This window comes from Sus scrofa, chromosome 13 (genome assembly GCF_054392235.1).
Source record: "Sus scrofa isolate SSC_HxYL_T2T_F1_AM1 chromosome 13, Sscrofa_HxYL_maternal_Yorkshire_Landrace_v2.0, whole genome shotgun sequence".
In the NCBI taxonomy this organism is placed as follows: Eukaryota; Metazoa; Chordata; class Mammalia; order Artiodactyla; family Suidae; genus Sus; species Sus scrofa.
Window position 1 is genome coordinate 47518671 of NC_139395.1, and position 18522 is coordinate 47537192.

Genomic DNA, 18522 nt, shown 5'->3' on the forward strand with positions numbered 1-18522 from the left:
ACCCCTAAAGTCCTGCTTGTGCTGCCCAAAGAGGAGGCTCCCAGACACCAGACTGGGCAGAGTGTAGTCAGGAGCTGTGGGTGTGGATCCTCAACTCTGGGCTGTGGAGGGGAGAACAACTCTCTCCTATGAGGTCTGGAAAGCCCCCAACATGACTTCAGGCCAAGGGTCCTGCCCCTACACACAGCCCTCCACCTATCAATGCTGATCCCACACTCACTCAAGCCTCCCTGTGGCCAACTGGTTTCTTCCACCCACAGTGCCCTCTCTTCCCCACCCTGGCATGTGCCTTTCCTCCCCTTGGCAGAGCCAATGCCACAGATTGCTTCTCCATCAGGTTTTTCCTGAGCTGCTTTTAGAGCTAACCTGGCAAGAGCTTTCCTGTCTAGAGGAAAAGACAGGCGCACCCAGAGACACTGAGGCTGTGGCCATGCAGTGGGGTGATGAAAGCAGCTGCAGTAAGTACAGGGAGAGCTGGTTCTTCCTGGGGGCTCAGGCAGGATTCTCAGAGGTGACCTTTCATTTGGGCTTTGAGGAACAAGTGAGAGTTCGCCAAGGAGGTGGGACAGGAACGTGTGCGGCCAACCAGGCAGTGGGGGATGAAGAGGCCAACTGGGAAGAGGAGCAGGTTGGGAGGATGTCAGGGAAGCCAGCTGGGTGCGAGACAGGTGCTTGCAGTGTGTCCAGGGAGCTGGTGGATAAAGATGCTAGGCTCTGGGGAGGACTGGGTTGGAGGTGAAGATGGAGCTCCACTGTAAAAGAGGGTCTGGGAGTTCCCATTGTGGCGCAGGAGAAACAAATCCAACTAGTAACCATGAGGTTGCAGGTTCAGTCCCTGGCCTCGATCAGTGGGTTAAGCTGTGGTGCAGGTCGTAGATGTGGCTCAGATCTGGCATTGCTGTGGCTGTGGCGTAGGCCTGCAGCTGTAGCTCTGATTAGACCCCTAGCCTGGGGAACCTCCATATGCTGCAAGCGTGGCCCTAAAAAGCAAAACAAAAGAGAGAGAGAGAGAGAGGGTCTGGGGTTTCTGTGTAGATGGTGTGCCAGGGGAGGTGCTGGCATGGTGAGAGGAGCCTACCTAGCTGGAGGTTGAGAAGATGTGACTAAAGAGGGAGGAACAGAGCAAAGGGCTGCCGGGACCCTGGAAGGAGGGTCTGGGAGATCCTGGGACCCTAAGTTCTGCCTTGTGTGTTTAGCAGTTTCTGGAGATGAGGGAGCAGAGGCAGGGGGCCCGGCTGAAGGCTGAGATAAAACTTCCTCCACCTTCCACTCCACGTGGCTGCCCCCAGTGCTGCAGCTATGTGGATGGATATTCCCTCTGGCCTCTGGCAGAAGGCGCCTGGTACCTCTCAGAGCCCCGTAACGGCTGCCAGATGTCCAGCCACCTCGGGCTGGGTTGGGAGATTCGGCAGGTGGCGGGAAAGGCCTCCGAGCTGTGTTTGCCCTGGCTGGGGCCCAGGCCTAGCATCAACAAACAGGCAGCCCCTCCCCCAGCCTGGCCACAACTGGCCCGCCCAGGGACCCCACATCACGCTGCCTTGGTGCCTCCCACAGCAGCCCAGCCCAGCCAGTCCCTGCTTCTTCCAGTTTGGATTGAGGACCCCAACACCCACATGATGAGTGACCTTGAAGCCAGGCCTGGCTCCTCAGGAACTGCCAGTGGGAACACCCAACCCTTGGCAAATGGCTTCTGTTAGCATCCAGGGTATCTGGAGATGGGAGGTGGGGGCAGATTGAAATGCTGCTCAGCGCCTCTCCTATGTGACTCTGTCCCACCGGCAGTCCTCAAGGCCCTTTGGAAGGTAAGAGTCTTGGGGTCTCTTATAACCAAGGTAAGCTGTGATCTGGGGATTACACCAGCTCCAGATCAAGAGGGAGAGCCAGTCCCTTCCTGTTTCTCAGCCATCAACAGGGAAGGAGCTTGGGTAGTTTAGGTTTTCAAGGATGCCACCATCCTAATGCCTTTCTCTTTAGTCCTCCCAGGCCCCTGGCACTCTTAGCCAAAGCTGAGTCCCCTGCCCTTTGCTCACAGCTTCCCCTTCACCCACTCCCTGAAGCCAGGGGAAAGGACAGAGCCATTTCGTGTAACACAGAGAGAAACTGAGGTGTGCTAGGGCTTGGCTGTGGTGGTGCCATGAGTCAGGAGGAAGAGAATTCTGGAGTCCTGACTCCGAGGGCAGGGGAGGGTTGTGGTTCTTTCCCAACACCGGGGAGGGGGGCATACATGAGACAGAGACTAGCTTGGCTAGGAACAGCAGAGGCCATGGATTAATCGGATCAGAGCCAGTGGCTGAGAAGCAAGTGACACAGCTGTTCTACGAACACCCCCGCCCCAATTCACCCCCAAGGTCAAGGCCTCCCCCAGCATCCCTGAAGGGGGGGCCTTAACACCCACCACCCACCTCTGAGCACCAAGGCCTTAGGGGAGAAGCAGGCAAGGGTGGGATAGGAGCTTCCTGCCAAGAACCTGGCCACCCTAGAAACCCCTTCCCCAAGGCACCAAGTCCCAGGCCTCACTGCCCATGGGCAGACACAGCTGTCTCCTATTCCTTAGAAATAAGGAAATGGGGGCATGGCCAGGGGGATCCAGGCAAGGCTGAGCACCAGCCGAGCCCGGCTCCACCCCTGTCCTCACTGCCCCAACACTTGTCTACCCGCAATCTCTTCTGAATATTTGGGAGTAAAGATAGAATTGATATAGGGAATGTCTGTCCTCACCCTATCCCACCTCTGCTTGGGAAGGGCGAGGCAGGCAGAAAAGAAGTCCCTTGTCCTGAGTGATGTCTGAAAATCCCCCACGGAAGGCACCCTTCACTGAGGCCCTGCTCCCACTCCTCTTGGTGAAGAGCCTCTTCTGGCTTCAGGGAAGTGAGGGCAGAGTCTTTCGGGGGTAAAGGGGGCAACTCAGAGACCTCGGAGAGAATTTGCTTTGGACTAAAGCATTTCCCCCCCCACAACATGCAACTGAGCCTCTTCCAGGGCCGCTGCTCTCCTACCTAGGGACTCAGGGCTTGGGCTGCCCCCTTTGCTCCAGGCCTGCAGGGGGGAAGGTGCGGGGGGGCGGGGGTAAGGAAGGGGCCCCGCCTCTCCCCAGACCGGCCCCTCCTCCCGCGGGCCGCCAGGGATTGGCGGGCCGGGGGCGGGCCGGGGGCGGGGCCGGGCGCCCTTCATCCCCAGCAGCTGCGCTCAGCCGGGAACAGAGCCGACAGCACCGGCCGGAGCGGAGTACCGCGCGTCCCCCCACCCGCGAGGCCAGGTACTGCTGGGGGCGCCGACCCCGAGTCCAGGGGCACCGGGCGGGCGGAGCCCTACTGTCCACTTTCACGTCCGGATCTGGACCCTGGGCAGCTCCCTTCGGAGCTGCCCAGGTCCCGGGCAGGCGCCCCAGCCTCCGGAGCTTCAGCCCCAACCGCTCCGAGCGCAGGTCTAGAGACCTTCCAGTTGGGACCTTCCAAGCTTGGGATCTTCCGAGCTTGAGCGGGTGTCCCAGGAGGGGCACTTCGTCGTTTCGGGGCCTCTCGCAGAATCTGGCAGGATAGCGGGAGATCCGTGGCACCAGGGGCTGGGGCCACAGGACGCCTTGTTGGGGGCTCGAGTGGCGTGCGATAGACTGTCCGAGGCATGGCCCACGGGGACGGGCTCGAGAGGGTCCTGGAGGGGGGCCTCAGAGGGCCCGGGAGCTGGCCCTGGAGCGCTGCCCCGACGGGCGCCTGACAAGCAAATCAGCCCGGCTGGCACACCAGGCCTCCGGGTATATTTATCCCGCTGTTTTAGGCAGGGGCTTGAGGGCAGATCGGGCCAGGTTGCCTAAGGGGCCGCGGGGCACATTTTGGTCCCAGAGCCGGTGCCATTTGCAGCCGGGCCAGCGGGCACCACGGGCACAGGGCTCGTGTGGCTCCCTGGCCTGAGGGCGGGGCTCCGGCCGAGCTCCTAACCGCCTAGCTCCGGGACAGGGTGCGAGAGCTGACCACACGCTCAGGGGCGGAGGGAAAGGACCAGGATTCGGTTTGCAGGAGCCCGCCCTCGCCCGATTGGCCACAGCGGGTGCATGCGTTTGTTTACACCCGGGAGGGGGAGACCAGGGGCGGGGCTTGTGGGAATTGGCCCCCTCCCCCACAGTGACCTGATCCCTGAGCCCAGGTTTAGGCACTAGGAGAGGTCTGAGGGGGACTAAGTCTAAGGCCCTTGCACTGTGGGGAACACCTACACCCAGGTCCATCCTTCCTTCAGCCTGCCAGTCCTTCCTTCCACGGCTGCCTTGGGCCACCGTGCTGTCCCTGAAAGAGGCCCTTTCTCTTCAGTACACAGTCTGGCATGGGGGCTCACTTCCTTCTGGAAAGGAAGCAAATCCCTCAGAGGTTCTCAATCTGGAGCACAGAATGCTGGAGAGATCTCAAGACAGTTCATTTTGAGAGGGGAAAGTTCTACACAAGCACAGAAGGCTTCCTGCAGGAAGCACCAAAGGTGGGAGGAATGGGGAGGGGGGGGCAGGGAGCCAGGCCTGGAACATCTCCACAAGGGCTAGAATGACTGAAATCAAGAATGAGAATCTGGGAGTTCCCGTCGTGGCGCAGTGGTTAACGAATCCGACTAGGAACCATGAGGTTGCGGGTTCGATCCCTGCCCCTGCTCAGTGGGTTAAGGATCCAGCATTTCTGTGAGCTGTGGTGTAGTTTGCAGACGCGGCTCGGATCCCGCGTTGCTGTGGCTCTGGCGTAGGCCAGTGGCTACAGCTCCGATTGGACCCCTAGCCTGGAAACCTCCATATGCCGCAGGAGCGGCCCAAGAGATAGCAAAAAGACAAAAAAAAAAAAAAAAAGAATGAGAATCTAAGAGTTCCCCTTGTGGAGTTCCCGTCATGGCTCAGTGGTTAACAAATCAGACGAGGAACCATGAAGTTGCGGGTTCGATCCCTGGCCTTGCTCAGTGGGTTAAGGATCCGGTGTTGCTGAGCTGTGGTGTAGGTTACAGACACGGCATCAATCCTGTGTTGCTGTGGCTCTGGCGTAGGCTGGTGGCTGCAGCTCCGATTGGACCCCTAGCCTGGGAACCTCCATATGTCGAGGGAGAGGCCCAAGAAATGGCAAAAGGACCAAAAAAAAAAAAAAAAAAAAGTTCCCCTTGTGACTCAGCAGGTTATGAACCTAACTAGTATCCAGGAGGATGAAGGTTCAATCCCTGGCCCCACTCAGTGGGTTAAGGATCTGGTATTGCTGTGAGCTGTGGTGTAGGTCACAGATGCAGCTCGGATCCTACATTGCTGTGGCTGTGACATAGACCCGCAGCTGCAGCTCCAATGTGACCCCTAGCCAAAAAAAAAAAAAAAAAAGAAATGAGAATCTCTGATCCCTTTGGCTGAGGGCAGGGGGCTGTGCCTCTGGGGTGGGTTGGGGTATACATCTCAGAACTTTGTTCTGTGTGGGCCCATAGAGCCCCTGTCCTCAGTGGCTTTTCAAGCCACCCTTTGTTCAGTAATGTTTTCTGGAGTTCATGTCACAAACACCCCTCAGTCCAGGGCTCCAGGTGGCCAGACCATGAGAGTTGTTTGCTCCTGTCCTGGTGGCTGCTTCCCCAGCAAGTAGACTTGGAGTCCTAGACAAATGGAGAAGCTGAAGAAATGCAGGAGTACATGCTGGGTGGTTCATGGTCTCTACATGGGGTCAGGAAATATTGTTGAACCAAACCGAGTGTATCCCGCACTCGGTCTGGGCTGGGTAGGGTACAGGCACTTAGTTTGAGGAGAAACTGTTTGGGGGGAGCAGTTGGCTGCAAGAGAGGTTCAGTTTTGGCATCTATGTGCACAGAAAGCTGGGGTGGGATATGATGCAGCCTATACCAAACAGGGATAGGGGCCCTGCGGGAGAATGTTCCAGTGCAGTCATGGCCAGCCAGGTGCCACTTGGAGCAGGTGAGATGTGCTGGAGCCTTGCCAAAGACCTCAGACCCATTCCATTCACTTAATACTTACTGAGTACCTACTGTGTGCCCCAAGCACAGTCCAGTAGGGAAGAGTTGGACTTTGACTCTGGATAAGAAGACAGATGCAGGGTGGGGGCACTCCAGAGGACCAGGTGGGGCTTCTAGGGGCTAAAGGGAAGGACCAGCTGCTGGGGCAGGAGGGGCTTTCCGGTCAGCAGCCTGGGGTGGCTTGGTTTTGAATTTCCGCTCTGCGGGCCACGTCCTGTACACAGCCTTCAGCCGGCACGTCTGCACACGTGCATGGCCACTAAGGATGGGGGTCACTCCAACTGACTGCCATCTCCGTAGAGCTTTCCCATTGTGTGGGTGGACAAGCTCTGGGTGCTGAACTAGAGGGTTCTGAATTTTCCAGCTGGGCCCGATCTTGTGGCCCTAGTGGGCTCAGTCCCACCCTCCAGCTGTCCTGTATCTGGCTAAGGAGGGCATGACCTGCCCTTGTAAAAACTTGGAAAAGCTGTGGCATCCTGCATCCTGCTGTGGCATCCACTGGGCCTGCTGCCCCTCACCTGGGCCTCTGGTCCCTTCTCAGCACCTTGCTCCTTTTGGGGTGCTCTGTCTCTTTCTCCATCTGGCTGTCTCTAACTAGTTGGCTGTCTCTGTCTGTCTGTCTCTCACCTGTCTGGTTGTCTGTCTCTCTGTCTGAATGGCTATCCATCTCTCACTGTATCTTTCTCTGTTTGTGTCCCTCTATAATCTGTCTGCATTTCTGTTACCTCCCCGTACCTTGCTAGGACTGTCCCTCTGTCTGGATCAGTGTGCAGGGACACACATATCATGTGGGTATGTTTTCTCTCCCTGCCTCTCTTTTCCCTCCCTCTGCCTCTCTCTGCTTCTTCCTGACATTGGATGGTGTCTGTCCTCCAGGCTGACCTTGCCTTTTGCCCCCCCCCAAGCCAATCAGGGTCTCCAGTGAGTCCTGAGCTGCCCCAGGCCCCTGCTCCAGCTTTCTTTAGGGCCAGAAGTCCGGCTGTCCAAATATTTGGCTGCCTCCAGGGAATTCCGGGTCAGCAGGGAGGAGGATGGGCTGGCTGGCTCGGGGTCTCCCCTGCCCCTGGGGGGCCACAGGCACGTGATGTCCTGTCCTTTGCCTCAGCTGGGCCTTGGGCTGCACGTCCTTCTCAGCGGGCTGGCAACTGGGGGGAAGCGGCTGCTGCTGGCTCTGGCCTGGTCTTGAGCCGAGAGGTTCTGACTGTAGCTTCTACTGGGGCCAACCTGAGCAAGGAGGGTCTAGGACTGGGCAGCGGGGGAGGCACGGGCGTTAGGGGGCTAGGCCCAATACTAAGCATCTGTTAGGTGTTTAAAAAATGTACCCTGTCACAGGAAAGTCCATCTTCCGGCCCCAGCTGGGGCCCTCAGATCCTCCTAGATGCTTCCGGATGCCCAGAACACAGAAGGATGGGGCCAGGGAGCTAGGGGATGAGAGAGGTTAGTGTGGCCAACACATCAATGTTCTGCACTGTTTGTCTTTGCCTGATGTGCCCCCTCCTACATTGCCACCCCCTAAGTACCAGCCCGGTGTTGGTCACACGCTAGCCACTTAGTGTTGTTGACAACAGGGGAGTCGTAGATGTAAGACTGGACCTGCTGAGGTCAAAATCTGGAGTTGTGGGTCTGGGGGAGGGGCCAGGGCTTTGTTTTAGTATCCTTGCCTGCTCTGAACACCCTCCCACACGCCCTGTCCCTAGACCCCTGACCTCAGCAATCAGCTCTACACCAATTCCTGTGGCTGTGCCTTAAAAACATACAATCCAGACTTATCTGTCAAATCAAGTTTCCCTGTTAATGGAGAGCTTGTCCGAAGAGGGTGTTTTCCTTCTGAAGCCTGGAGAAGTAGGTGGGCAAGGGGGTGCTAGGTTGGGAGGGGCACCTTCTCTCAGCTAACCAGGGCAGCAGTCAGGACAGGTGAGCTCAAACTGGGGGCAGCCCTGAGCCCCAAGGGATGACCACACTGGACCTTTAAACCAGGCCAGCAGCCTCTCCCCTAAGATCTGGGCTGAGGTGAAGTCTGCCCAGGCACACGGAGCTTGGGGCCCATGGCAGAAAGCTATATGGGGTCTGCAATGCCACCAGCACATTCCCACAGGGCCAAGGAATGGCTCCCTGTAGCTGACCCGCTACTGCAAACCCACTCATGTTCCTGAGTGTTAGGGAGGAAAGCCAGGCTCAGAGCCCTGGTACCTCCAAGGACCTCAATGCAGGGATAGAGAGATGTGCTTCCCATAGCAGCTGATGCAAGCAGTGGCCCCACAGTGGCCTGGATTCCTGGGTCTCGAAATCTTTAATTAGCCGAACTCAACGCCTGCAGAGGAGGTGTGCCTGACAAATTCTCACCCTGTGATGTCTGCGTGGGAGGACGGTACCTGCTGTGCTACCCCTGTGGCTCCTGCTCCCCCTGGCCTTTATCTCCCAGCAGAGCAAACAGGCCCCAGGGCAGTGGCCTGGACCATTGATTTACTGCCTGAACCCATGCTACACCCCTGACAGATGCCATTCTGATGATCTGCCCAAGGTTGCAGTAATCTTCCCACCCCAGAGCCTGACCCCTCTCTGAGAGCCCGTGGTCTGCCCTGGGGCCGAAGTTCTGAGAGAGGCTCCTCGGTCGGTCCCTACCTTTGGTCCAATCTCACGGAACCCCTGAAGGACGGAGGCCACTGAGGTCCTGAGTGGGGAGTGCTTTGTCCATGATCACACAGTATCCAGGGCCAGGTCAGGCCTCAGACCCAGAATGTCCACTCTGGGCTTTCCACACAAGTGGGTCAGGATCTGCTGACTGCTTCTGTCAGGCAGGGGCTGTCATCTGAGTCTACCCTAATACCTGATGCAAAGGAGCTTGGGAGGTGGCAGGCCTGAGAGATGGGAACTGTCAAACATGAACTGCCAGCCTCAGGGAATGGCTGTAGATCCACATGCCAGGCCAGTTCTAGTCTCTGCCCTGGGCCCCCCAACCCTCAGTCCTGCCCTAGACTGAAGCACAGACTCCTTCAAAGTCCTATCAGGCTTGTCTATGCCTTGGAACCTTCATTCTATCCTCACACTGCCTCATACTATACCTCAGGGCCTTTGCACATGCCATGCCCTCTGCTTGAGGCACTCTTTCCTGTTTCCACACCTTGGGACATCCTACTGGAATTTATGAACTGGTTCCATTGCCTCCTCCAGGAAGTCTTTCTTTTGCCTCTCTCTCTCTCTCTCCCCTTTTTATAATTTTTTTTTAACTCATGGTATGCAAATTTCCTGGGTCAGGGATCAAACCTGTGCCATAGCTGTAACCAGAGCCACAGCAGTGACAACGCTGGATCCTTAACCTGCTGAGCAGCAAGAGAAATTCTCCATCTTGTTTTGTTTGGTTTTGTTTTCTCTCTCTCCTTTTCTGAGTCCCAGCACTATGTGGCTCACACTCAGTTACAGTAGGAGCCATAGGGTAGGGGATGTGGGTAGGGGTTGTGTCCCTTCCAGACAAGAAACTTCTTGAGGAAATGTAGTCCATGTCTGCTCTGGGATGTCAGGCCAGCCTGAGACCCAGCAGTGACTGGTCATGAGGAATAGACAGGACCTGAAAGTCTAGGTCCAGGTCCTGCTGGGGGATGGGGAACCTGGATCCAGGACCTCAGACACCTTGGCCATGACCATGCCATGGCCTGTGGTCTCCCTGGAGGCAGTGCTTGGCTGCTAGGGAAGAATATTAAGGCAGAGAAATGCGCTTTGTCCAAGCTGCCGACTCAGCACAGTCTGAGGGCCTGTCCCAGCCTGCCCAGGGTGAGAGGCCCAGCAAGGGCAACCCCAGCTGAGAGCCAGGGGGCACTCTGGAGTGACTCTGGAGAAAGGGTACAGATAGCCTTGGAGAAGTGCTGTTGGTGAGGCTTGGGGCAGGGGCATGAAGGAAACAGGCTGATCTTGAAGGCTCTGGTCCAGGGAATAGGGTGTGAGAAGAGATGCTTAAACTGCCATGGTCCTGAGTGGACAGGGCTGGAGGAGAGAAGGGTTCAGATGCCAGCATAAGAGGAACAAGAGGCAAGTTGAGGTGTCCAAGGGTGCTAGGTATGGGGTCCCTAGGACAGAGGTGCCTAGGATCTGAACTCTGGCTTGTGGTGGCCTGGGGCAATGGCAGGGAGGTCCTCTGGTCAGTTCCGCGTGGCTGCTGCCTCCAGGACATGGGGCCTGAGGCCTGAGCCTAAGCCTCCCCACCCACCCTAGCCCTGAGTGCTGAGTTTGAGACCCTGGTACCCCAGCTTCCAGAGTAGACCTGAGACCATCAGGGTCTGGAGTGGGGTTGGGGGTTTTAAGGCAGAACACAGGGTTCCCAAGCAGAAGGGCTGCCATGATGTCAAGATCAGGCTCTGGCAGTGCTGCCCTGTCCCTGGTTTCCACTGTGGCCTCAGATCTCCTGCTGGCCTGACTGGCCTTCAGAATGTCCTTATTGGAGCTCCCATCGTGGCTCAGTGGTTACCGAATCCGACTAGGAACCATGAGGTTGCGGGTTCGATCAGTGGGCTAAGGATTTGGCATTGCCATGAGCTGTGGTGTAGGTTGCAGACAAGGCTCAGATCCCATGTTGTTGTGGCTCTGGCGTAGGCTGGAGGCTACAGCTCCGATTTACCCCCTAGCCTGGGAACCTCCATGTGCCGCGGGAGCAGCCCTAGAAAAGGCAAAAAGACAAAAAAAGAAAAAAAAGAATGTCCTTATTGATCCTGAGGGTACTATGCCCAGGTACCTTCTGGGGTAGGTGGCTCCCCAGCCCCAGTGATAGGAGAGGAACCAGTGAGTTGTCTGGGCAGTAGGCAGGGTTGGGCATGAGGAGGAGTGGAGCTGGTTCCTTTGAGGCCCAGCAGAGCTACTCCCTGAGAGCAGGGAGGCAAATACTGACCCGGTGGTCCAGGCCCACCTAGAGCTGGCCAAGGCCCCGAGTTCCTGATCTGGGGCTCCAGGAAGTACGGTGTCCGCTCAAGAGGGGTGGGCACCTAAGTGGAGGGTTCCCCAGCAGGGCAGGAGAGTCTTGAAAGAGAACATGACCCTGAAGTCAGGGCTGTGTGGAGGGTCAAGCCCATGTGGCCCAGAGAACTGTGCCCCGAGGTACCCATTTCCTGGAAGGTTCCCCGAGGGCCCTTCACAGCCAGGCGGGCAGGGCCCAGGTGTCCAGCCACCCAGCACCGCCTCAGGCCTCCTGGTTCGGTGGGGGGAGTGTAGCCTCTGCGCCTGCCGTTCCCAGCGCCAACTCTCAGCCCACAGAAGCTCCTTTGTTCTGGCTGCCAGCAAAGCCCGCCGGGCGGCTGGGAACAGGGCCCACAGCCCTCACCCTCTCCCGAGGCCTCCAGCCATCGGGTAGTGCCATTCTAGGTTGGCCAGGAGGCCCCTGGCACACAGGGCCGGCACAGGAAAACGTCTCCCAGTATTACTGTCAGGGAGGGGGGGTCAGTCCAGGGTGCACCCCCAGAGTAGGGTCTGGAGGCCTGGGACTCAGCATCCTGGGGTCCTGGCACCACTGGGCTCTGAACTCAGGTCATCCACTGATTCCACATCACAGATGGGGAAACTGAGGCCCCACAGGCTTGCCTGGGCCGATCTGTGTCTGTGGTAGGCGGAGCGCTAAATCCTGGCTGAGGCATCCCCTCAGCATGTTCTGGAGAACTTAGGTACCTGAGCTCTGCCCTGAATCAACTTCTGGGAGATGTGCTACAGCGGCAGACTTCCTGTGGGAGTGTGAGCCATGGGCCCGAGGAGCAGGGTTGACCAGAGGGACTGTCTGCCCCGTAGACAGCTGACCACGTCAGTGTGGGAGCCTGTGTTCCCGGTGGTGGTGGTTCCAGAGCGATGGAGGCACCTCTGCAGACGGAGATGGTGGAGCTGGTGCCCAATGGCAAACACTTGGAGGGGCTGCTCCCAGTCACCGCCCCCATGGCTGGCAACCAGAGGTGAGCCAGGGCCCCAGTCATGGCTTAGGGTGGGGCAGGGCAGCGTGCGGGCCCAGGCGCTGGAGCTGAGCTTCCTGCTGTGGTCTGTGCCTGCAGGGTCGAGGGCCCCGGACGGAGCTGTGTTGAGGGTGAGGGCTTCCTACAGAAAAGCCCCAGCAAGGAGCCGCACTTCACCGATGTGAGCAGGGGCAGCGGTGGGGGGCTGGGGTACCACTGGGAGCTTGGGTGCAGTAACGAGGCACTCTGGGGCAGCGATGGGAGGCCAAGGGACAGTGGTGGGGAACCAACACTGATTTGCCCTCCACACTCACCCGACACCTCCCATCTCACTCTGGCGCCTGCAGTTCGAGGGGAAGACATCATTCGGTATGTCAGTGTTCAACCTTAGCAACGCCATCATGGGCAGCGGCATCCTGGGGCTCGCCTACGCCATGGCCAATACAGGCATCATCCTTTTCCTGTGAGTGCCCTCAGCAAACCTTCTAAAGATAGGAACCCTAAACAGGCCACCAACCCTGACCTCCCAGGACCTGCCGGTTTCCTGTCCCAAGACCCAGGCTACAGTGGGTGGGCACTTACAGTCAACCCAAACCACTGCTGAAAAAAAGACAGCCATGGCCAGACAAATATTCCTCACTTCCCTGTAAACCCACTGAGCTGACAACACGGAGCCAGCCTAACAGACCCAAGTCTGTCCTTCTACCACATTTCTGTGTGACGGATAAACCCTCAGGGCCAGGCTGTATGTGGGTACACGTGTCCTTACCTGGGAGCACTGCCCTGTGGCCTAAATGGAAAGCACGTTTGTTCAAAGAACTCAAGGGGAAGTGGTGCTCGGAGGGCCCTTCTGGGTCATGGCCACCCTGGGTCAAGCCAGGTGAGGTTCACCACGCCTGGGGTCTGCTGAGCTTGCATCCACACATGTGGGGGATCCGGACAGCTGGGTCACAGACCCAGCACTCCCAGGCCTCCTGGAGCTCATCGCCCCCGCCAGCCTGGGGAGGCCCGGCAACCTCTTTTCGTCTAACTTCCCCAGCTTCCTGTTGACGGCCGTCGCCCTGCTCTCCAGCTACTCCATCCACCTGCTACTCAAGTCCTCAGGGATCGTGGGTGAGCCCCAAATCTGGCCTGTAGCAGGGAGGGGTGGGCTGGGTCAAGCCCTCCTGACCGCATCCTGATTCCCCGGCCCTGCAGGCATCCGTGCCTATGAGCAGCTGGGCTACCGTGCCTTTGGGACCCCAGGAAAGCTGGCAGCAGCCCTGGCCATCACGCTACAGAACATCGGAGGTGAGGTTGACGGGCAGGCGATGGGTGGTAGACAGGCTGAGGGCTGGCTGGTCTGGCTGGATTGGCTGACCTGCCCCCTCTCCCCCAGCCATGTCCAGCTACCTGTACATCATCAAGTCTGAGCTGCCCCTCGTCATACAGACCTTCCTGAACCTGGAGGAGCAGACCTCGTGAGCCCCAGGGTGGGGTGGGGCTGGGTGAGCGTGGGAGGACCCAGTCTGTCCCTCTGTGTCCACCACTAATGGCGCTCAGGCCAGGCCAGCAGAAGAGACAAGGCAGGGTGGAGGCGGGGAGCAGAGAGCTGCCAGCAGAGCTACCTTTCAGTGGACACTCGATTATGAAGCATCTAGGGGAGGCCCCAGGAAGGCCATGTGGGGCCGGGGTGGGTGAGGCCGCAGAAACTGCCCGCTAGCCCTGGACCCAGCCTGAGAGCACAGAGGACCTGAGAACCTCGGGCTTAGCTCTAAGCTCCTGCTATTCCTGACCGTGGCTTGGGTGTTAGCCCCCCCTCGCGCCCCGCCCCAACCAAGAAATTAAGCCCACAGTGTCCCAGTTGCCTGTCATCAGTTTAGCCAGCACTGATGGCATCAACCATGTTTTGTGGGTAGAAACAGAGAGGACAGCCAGGCCCTGCCCTTGGCCACACAGTCCGGACAAGCAAAGAGACTGTGCAGCTAAGAGATGCCTTGGGAAGAAGGAAACATCCAGGATTCTGCCCCTGGCCCTGGGGGCCTTTCCCAAGGAGCTAGCCTTTGAGCTTGCCCCGAAGGGGCATTTCCTCAGTTCCCTGTATCCACTGTCCATTGGGGGGCGGGTCAGGATGATACAGGATGCAGATGTGGGGAGGGGGGACCACAGGGAGTTCAGGTGGTTGGCAAGTCCCTGAGGCCCCCATAGAAAATGCCTCACCCCTCAGAATCAGGTTCTTTCACCCCGCTGGCCCCCTTGGGGCCATTCCCTGGGAAGACTAGACCCAGACTTAGGTGTCCTGGGAAAAACAACAACCGTGACTATTATTGTAGGGGTTTCCAAACAGGAGCTGAGTGCATTAGTCTTCACATCTCCCGCAAGGAGAGCGCTAAGAGTATGCTCACTTGGCAGATGGGGAAAGGGAGACTCAGACCTGTGAACAAGTATTCTTCAGAGGTCACTCAGTGGTGTGACTTAGTGGCACCCACCAGCTGGGGGTGAAGGCAGGTGACCCCACCCAAGGCTGAGTGGGCTCTAATCTTGGCTCCCCACTCCTGGCCCTGCAGGGACTGGTACATGAATGGGAACTACCTGGTGATCCTGGTCTCTGTCATCGTCATTCTGCCCCTGGCATTGATGCGGCAGCTTGGTGAGCGTGGTGGGACCAGATCCTTGGAGGGATGCCTGGGAGGGGACCCTCAGTCTCACAGCCCCCCTTCCCCACTTTGCAGGCTACCTAGGTTACTCCAGTGGCTTCTCTCTCAGCTGTATGGTGTTCTTCCTAATCGCAGTGAGTCACCCTCCAGGCTGGTTCAGGGAGGGGGCAGGTCTTTCAGGAAGCCTGGGTCAGAAGGCAGCTCCTCCAGGAGTTCCCTGTAGTGCATCGGGTTAAGGATCTGGCATTGTCACTGCAGTGTCTTGGGTCCCTGCTGTGGCATGGGTTCAATCCCTGGCCTGGGAGGTTTTGCATGCCACAGGTATGGCAGGGGAAAAAAAAAAGAAGGCAGCTCCTCCAGTCCTGATCTAGATGTGGCTTCACAGTGACTTCCCAAGCAGCCGAGCCTGGCCCTGATTCCTTCATCCTTCGCCATCCCCACCTAGGTCATCTACAAAAAGTTCCACGTGCCCTGCCCACTGGCTCCCAGTTTAGCCAACATTACAGGCAACTTCAGCCTCATGGAGGTTGTCAAGGAACAGGCCCAGCTGCAGGTCGAGACGGAGGTCACAGCCTTCTGCACCCCAAACTACTTCACACTCAACACACAGGTTCCGACAGCCCAGGGTGGGGGCAGCGGGCCTGGTGAGGGGGGGTGGTGGCCATCCTGACTCAGAACCTGTATTTCCCCAGACGGCATACACCATCCCCATCATGGCCTTTGCCTTCGTCTGCCACCCCGAGGTGCTGCCCATCTATACAGAGCTCAAGGAGTAGGTGGCTGTGGCGGGGAGAGGGGGTGGGGCTGCCATGAGTTGGCCTGGGGAGGATGGATGTGGTCCTAAAGAAGGGAGGGAGTGATAGGAGCCAGATCATTTTATCAATGATTTCCAGGGGCGCCACGAGGGGCCAGTGGGGGCAAGAAGGAGGCTCCCTCAGCTGCCAGACGGTGAGGGGTGGTGCCAGAGAGAGACCCTGGGACACACGGGGCTTTCCCAGTGTGGCCCAATGTGGCATCACTCCCCTCCCCTGCTGCCCCATAGCCCCTCCAAGCGGAAGATGCAGCACATCTCCAACCTGTCCATCGCCGTCATGTATGTCATGTACTTCCTGGCCGCCCTCTTCGGCTACCTCACCTTCTACGGTATGGCTGGACCGAGGGCAGAGGCAGGCCAGGCTGGGGGGCAAGGGGCTGGCCGGTGGCCATGGCACCCTGCAGGCTCTAGGTGCTTTATTAGGTCTGTTAACTGTGCCCTGCAGCTGTGGAGGTGAGTCTGTTGCCACTCCCCACAGTGTCGGGGTCAATCCAAGTTCAGAGCCCAATCCCCTCCCTGGACCTCCCGCTGACCACTCCCTGCCTGCCACAGATGGGGTGGAGTCAGAGCTGCTGCACACCTACAGCAAGGTGGACCCATTTGATGTGCTGATCCTGTGTGTGCGTGTGGCTGTGCTGACAGCAGTCACTCTCACGGTGCCCATCGTTCTGTTTCCGGTGAGCCGACGTGCAGGTGACCAGGTGGCCAGACCAATGGCAGGTGGGATTATGCGGCTGACAGATTGATGACTCTCCCCAACCTCCTCCCCAGGTACGCCGCGCCCTCCAGCAGATGCTGTTTCAGGACCAGGAGTTCAGCTGGCTTCGGCATGTGCTCATTGCTATTAGCCTGCTCACTTGTATCAACCTGCTGGTCATCTTTGCCCCCAACATTCTGGGCATCTTTGGAGTCATCGGTGAGGGTCTGGCCCTGCTGTGAATGGAGGCAGGGTATCACCCCAGAGAACATCCCTCCTGCAAACCCTGGTGGATTCCTGAATCTGTATCCTACATTGAAGGGATGCCTGCTGGCCATGTGCACAATTTGGCTTCCTGTCTGAGATTCTGAGGGCTAACCCATTTTGAGGGCTCAGAGCACTGAGTCAGTTACTCTTTCTGGGGGACAGGAAGCCCAGAGGTTGGGGGCCTACGCAAAGGATTTCATTGGGTCTTGTCCCCATCTCATGTATAAGGCAGTTTGCAGTGATTCAGGGAGAGCCATGTAGCTGGTAAGTGGAGGGCCTTCATTCAGCCCTGGGATTATGGGATTATAAGTTTTGGGGTTCTGTCCACTGTCCCATCTCAGTTGAGGCTCTGAGCTGGAAGATCAGACAATTCCGAGACATCTTTGTGGTGACCCAACTCAAGAGGCAGATTCTCCAACCCAGCTCTGCAAGGACCAACACACAGACCTGGGGGCTGAGTATCCTGGATATCATAAACAGGATTCTCGGTTGGATGTCTGAAATCTAACTCAAAATGAAGCAAGCAGAAAATAATGTATTGGCTCAATTAATGGACAGCCTTCAGGAATAGCTATATCCAGGAACCCAATATCCTCAAGGTTTCGTCTCTCTCCTCTCTCTGCCTGCCTTTTCTCTTTGCTAGCTTCATTCACTGATAGATTCTTCTGATACCAACTGCACTAGCCTTCTGCTCTCTAGAATCAGGCAGAGCTCTCAAGTGGAATCTCAGGATGAGACTCCCTCAACAAGGAACATTTGATCTCAGTAAGGGTCTACCCCTGAGCCTCAGCCAGGACGTGAGCCAGCAGAGGCCATGTGCTACTCTTTGCAGGTGCCACGTCTGCCCCATGCCTCATCTTCATCTTCCCTGCCATCTTCTATTTTCGCATCATGCCCATCGAGAAGGAACCTGCAAAGTCTACCCCCAAAATCCTGGTGCGAGGGGCCTAGAGGTTGTGGGGCTGGTATGGGGCTGAGGAAGGTGCCCTGAAACTAAGAACTAACTCTGACTTCTGACCCCACAGGCCCTTTGTTTTGCTGCAGTTGGTCTCTTGCTGATGACCATGAGCTTGAGCTTCATCATTATTGACTGGGTCTCGGGGACAAGCCAGCACGGAGGAAGCCACTAGGATGAACCCCCCCATCCTGTTCTGTATCCCTGCCCAGACTCTTCATCCTGTGGCCAGCTGAGGGAGGAGAAAGATGTGGTGAATACTATGGCATTTGGCCCTGCCCCACGTCCTCTCTGTTGTAGTTTTTGTTAGAGCCAGGACCAAGGCCCTTGGGCCACTACCCTGCTGGGCTCCTGGGCCGCAGGGACTTCCTGAGCCGGGAACAGGGCGGGGTTGTAACTCCTGCTCCCTTCCTGCCGCCGCAGACCTCAAGCCCCTCACCCTCTTTGCACAGGTGCATAGACTGAGGCCCAGCCGCTGCCGCAGAGGTCACACAGCCTGTAGGGACATGTAGAGCTGAATCAGGCCCGCAGTCATCCCCCTACCTTGCTGCTGGGCCACAGTCCACACCCTGAGGCCTCATCTCCCCCAGCCCACTGGCCTTTCCTCCTTCTGTCCCCTAGAGCCTCTTCAGGCACTTGGGCTCAGGCCCTTAGATAATCTAGTCCTGTTCTCCCACCTCCTCCACCAGGAGCAGACCCCCCCCCCAACCCTCCGGCTGGGGCCAGCAGGATCTTTTGAGGGTGAGGCTGGTGTGGGCACCCCCAGGGACACCTGCCCTGGCCCTTCACCAGTCCCGGGGAGGCTGGGACTCCCCCCACCCCCAGCCCCGGCCAGAGCTCACATTCCACTGCAGGGAGAAGGAAGAGGCTGGAGGGCCCTGGGAACCAGAGACCCCCAGGGCCACACTGGGGCCAGGGTGGAGAGGCTGGCAGCCCCCTTTTATAAATATTATACATAAGACCAGCTGTGCTTTATATTCTTTTTTTAAAAAAAATTATTATAGTTGACTTACATTGTTCTGTCAATTTCTGCTGTACAGCAAAGTGACCCAGTCATCTGTATATATACCTTCTTTTTCTCATATTATCGTCATCACATTCCATCACAAGTGATTGGACATAGTTCCCTGTGCTATACAGCAGGACCTCATGGCTTATTCATTCTTAATGTAACAGTTTGTGCTTTACATTCTTTTTTTTTTTTTTAGGGCCTTACCCATGACACATGGAGGTTCCCACGCTAAGGGTCAAATCGGAGTTGTAGCTGC

At 57.5% G+C, this 18522-nt stretch overlaps 1 protein-coding gene across 2 annotated transcripts; it reads left to right on the forward strand.

Annotated features, from left to right (window-relative positions):
* Positions 1 to 1569: 1569 nt before the first annotated feature.
* SLC38A3 (solute carrier family 38 member 3) lies at positions 1570 to 18262 on the forward strand. Of its 2 annotated transcripts, none has more exons than XM_005669590.4 (16): positions 1570 to 1802; positions 11731 to 11888; positions 11985 to 12066; positions 12233 to 12348; positions 12925 to 12998; positions 13083 to 13175; positions 13264 to 13345; positions 14432 to 14514; positions 14597 to 14655; positions 14967 to 15131; positions 15214 to 15293; positions 15564 to 15664; positions 15888 to 16012; positions 16107 to 16251; positions 17132 to 17235; positions 17325 to 18262. In XM_005669590.4, the coding sequence occupies exons 1-16, from the start codon at positions 1716 to 1718 to the stop codon at positions 17427 to 17429; spliced, it is 1659 nt and encodes a 552-aa protein (XP_005669647.1). In that variant the 5' UTR covers positions 1570 to 1715; the 3' UTR covers positions 17430 to 18262. The 2 variants fall into 2 exon arrangements, with proteins under 2 accessions (XP_005669647.1, XP_003358496.1); XM_003358448.5 differs by lacking the exon at positions 1570 to 1802 and adding an exon at positions 3195 to 3256.
* Positions 18263 to 18522: the final 260 nt, after the last annotated feature.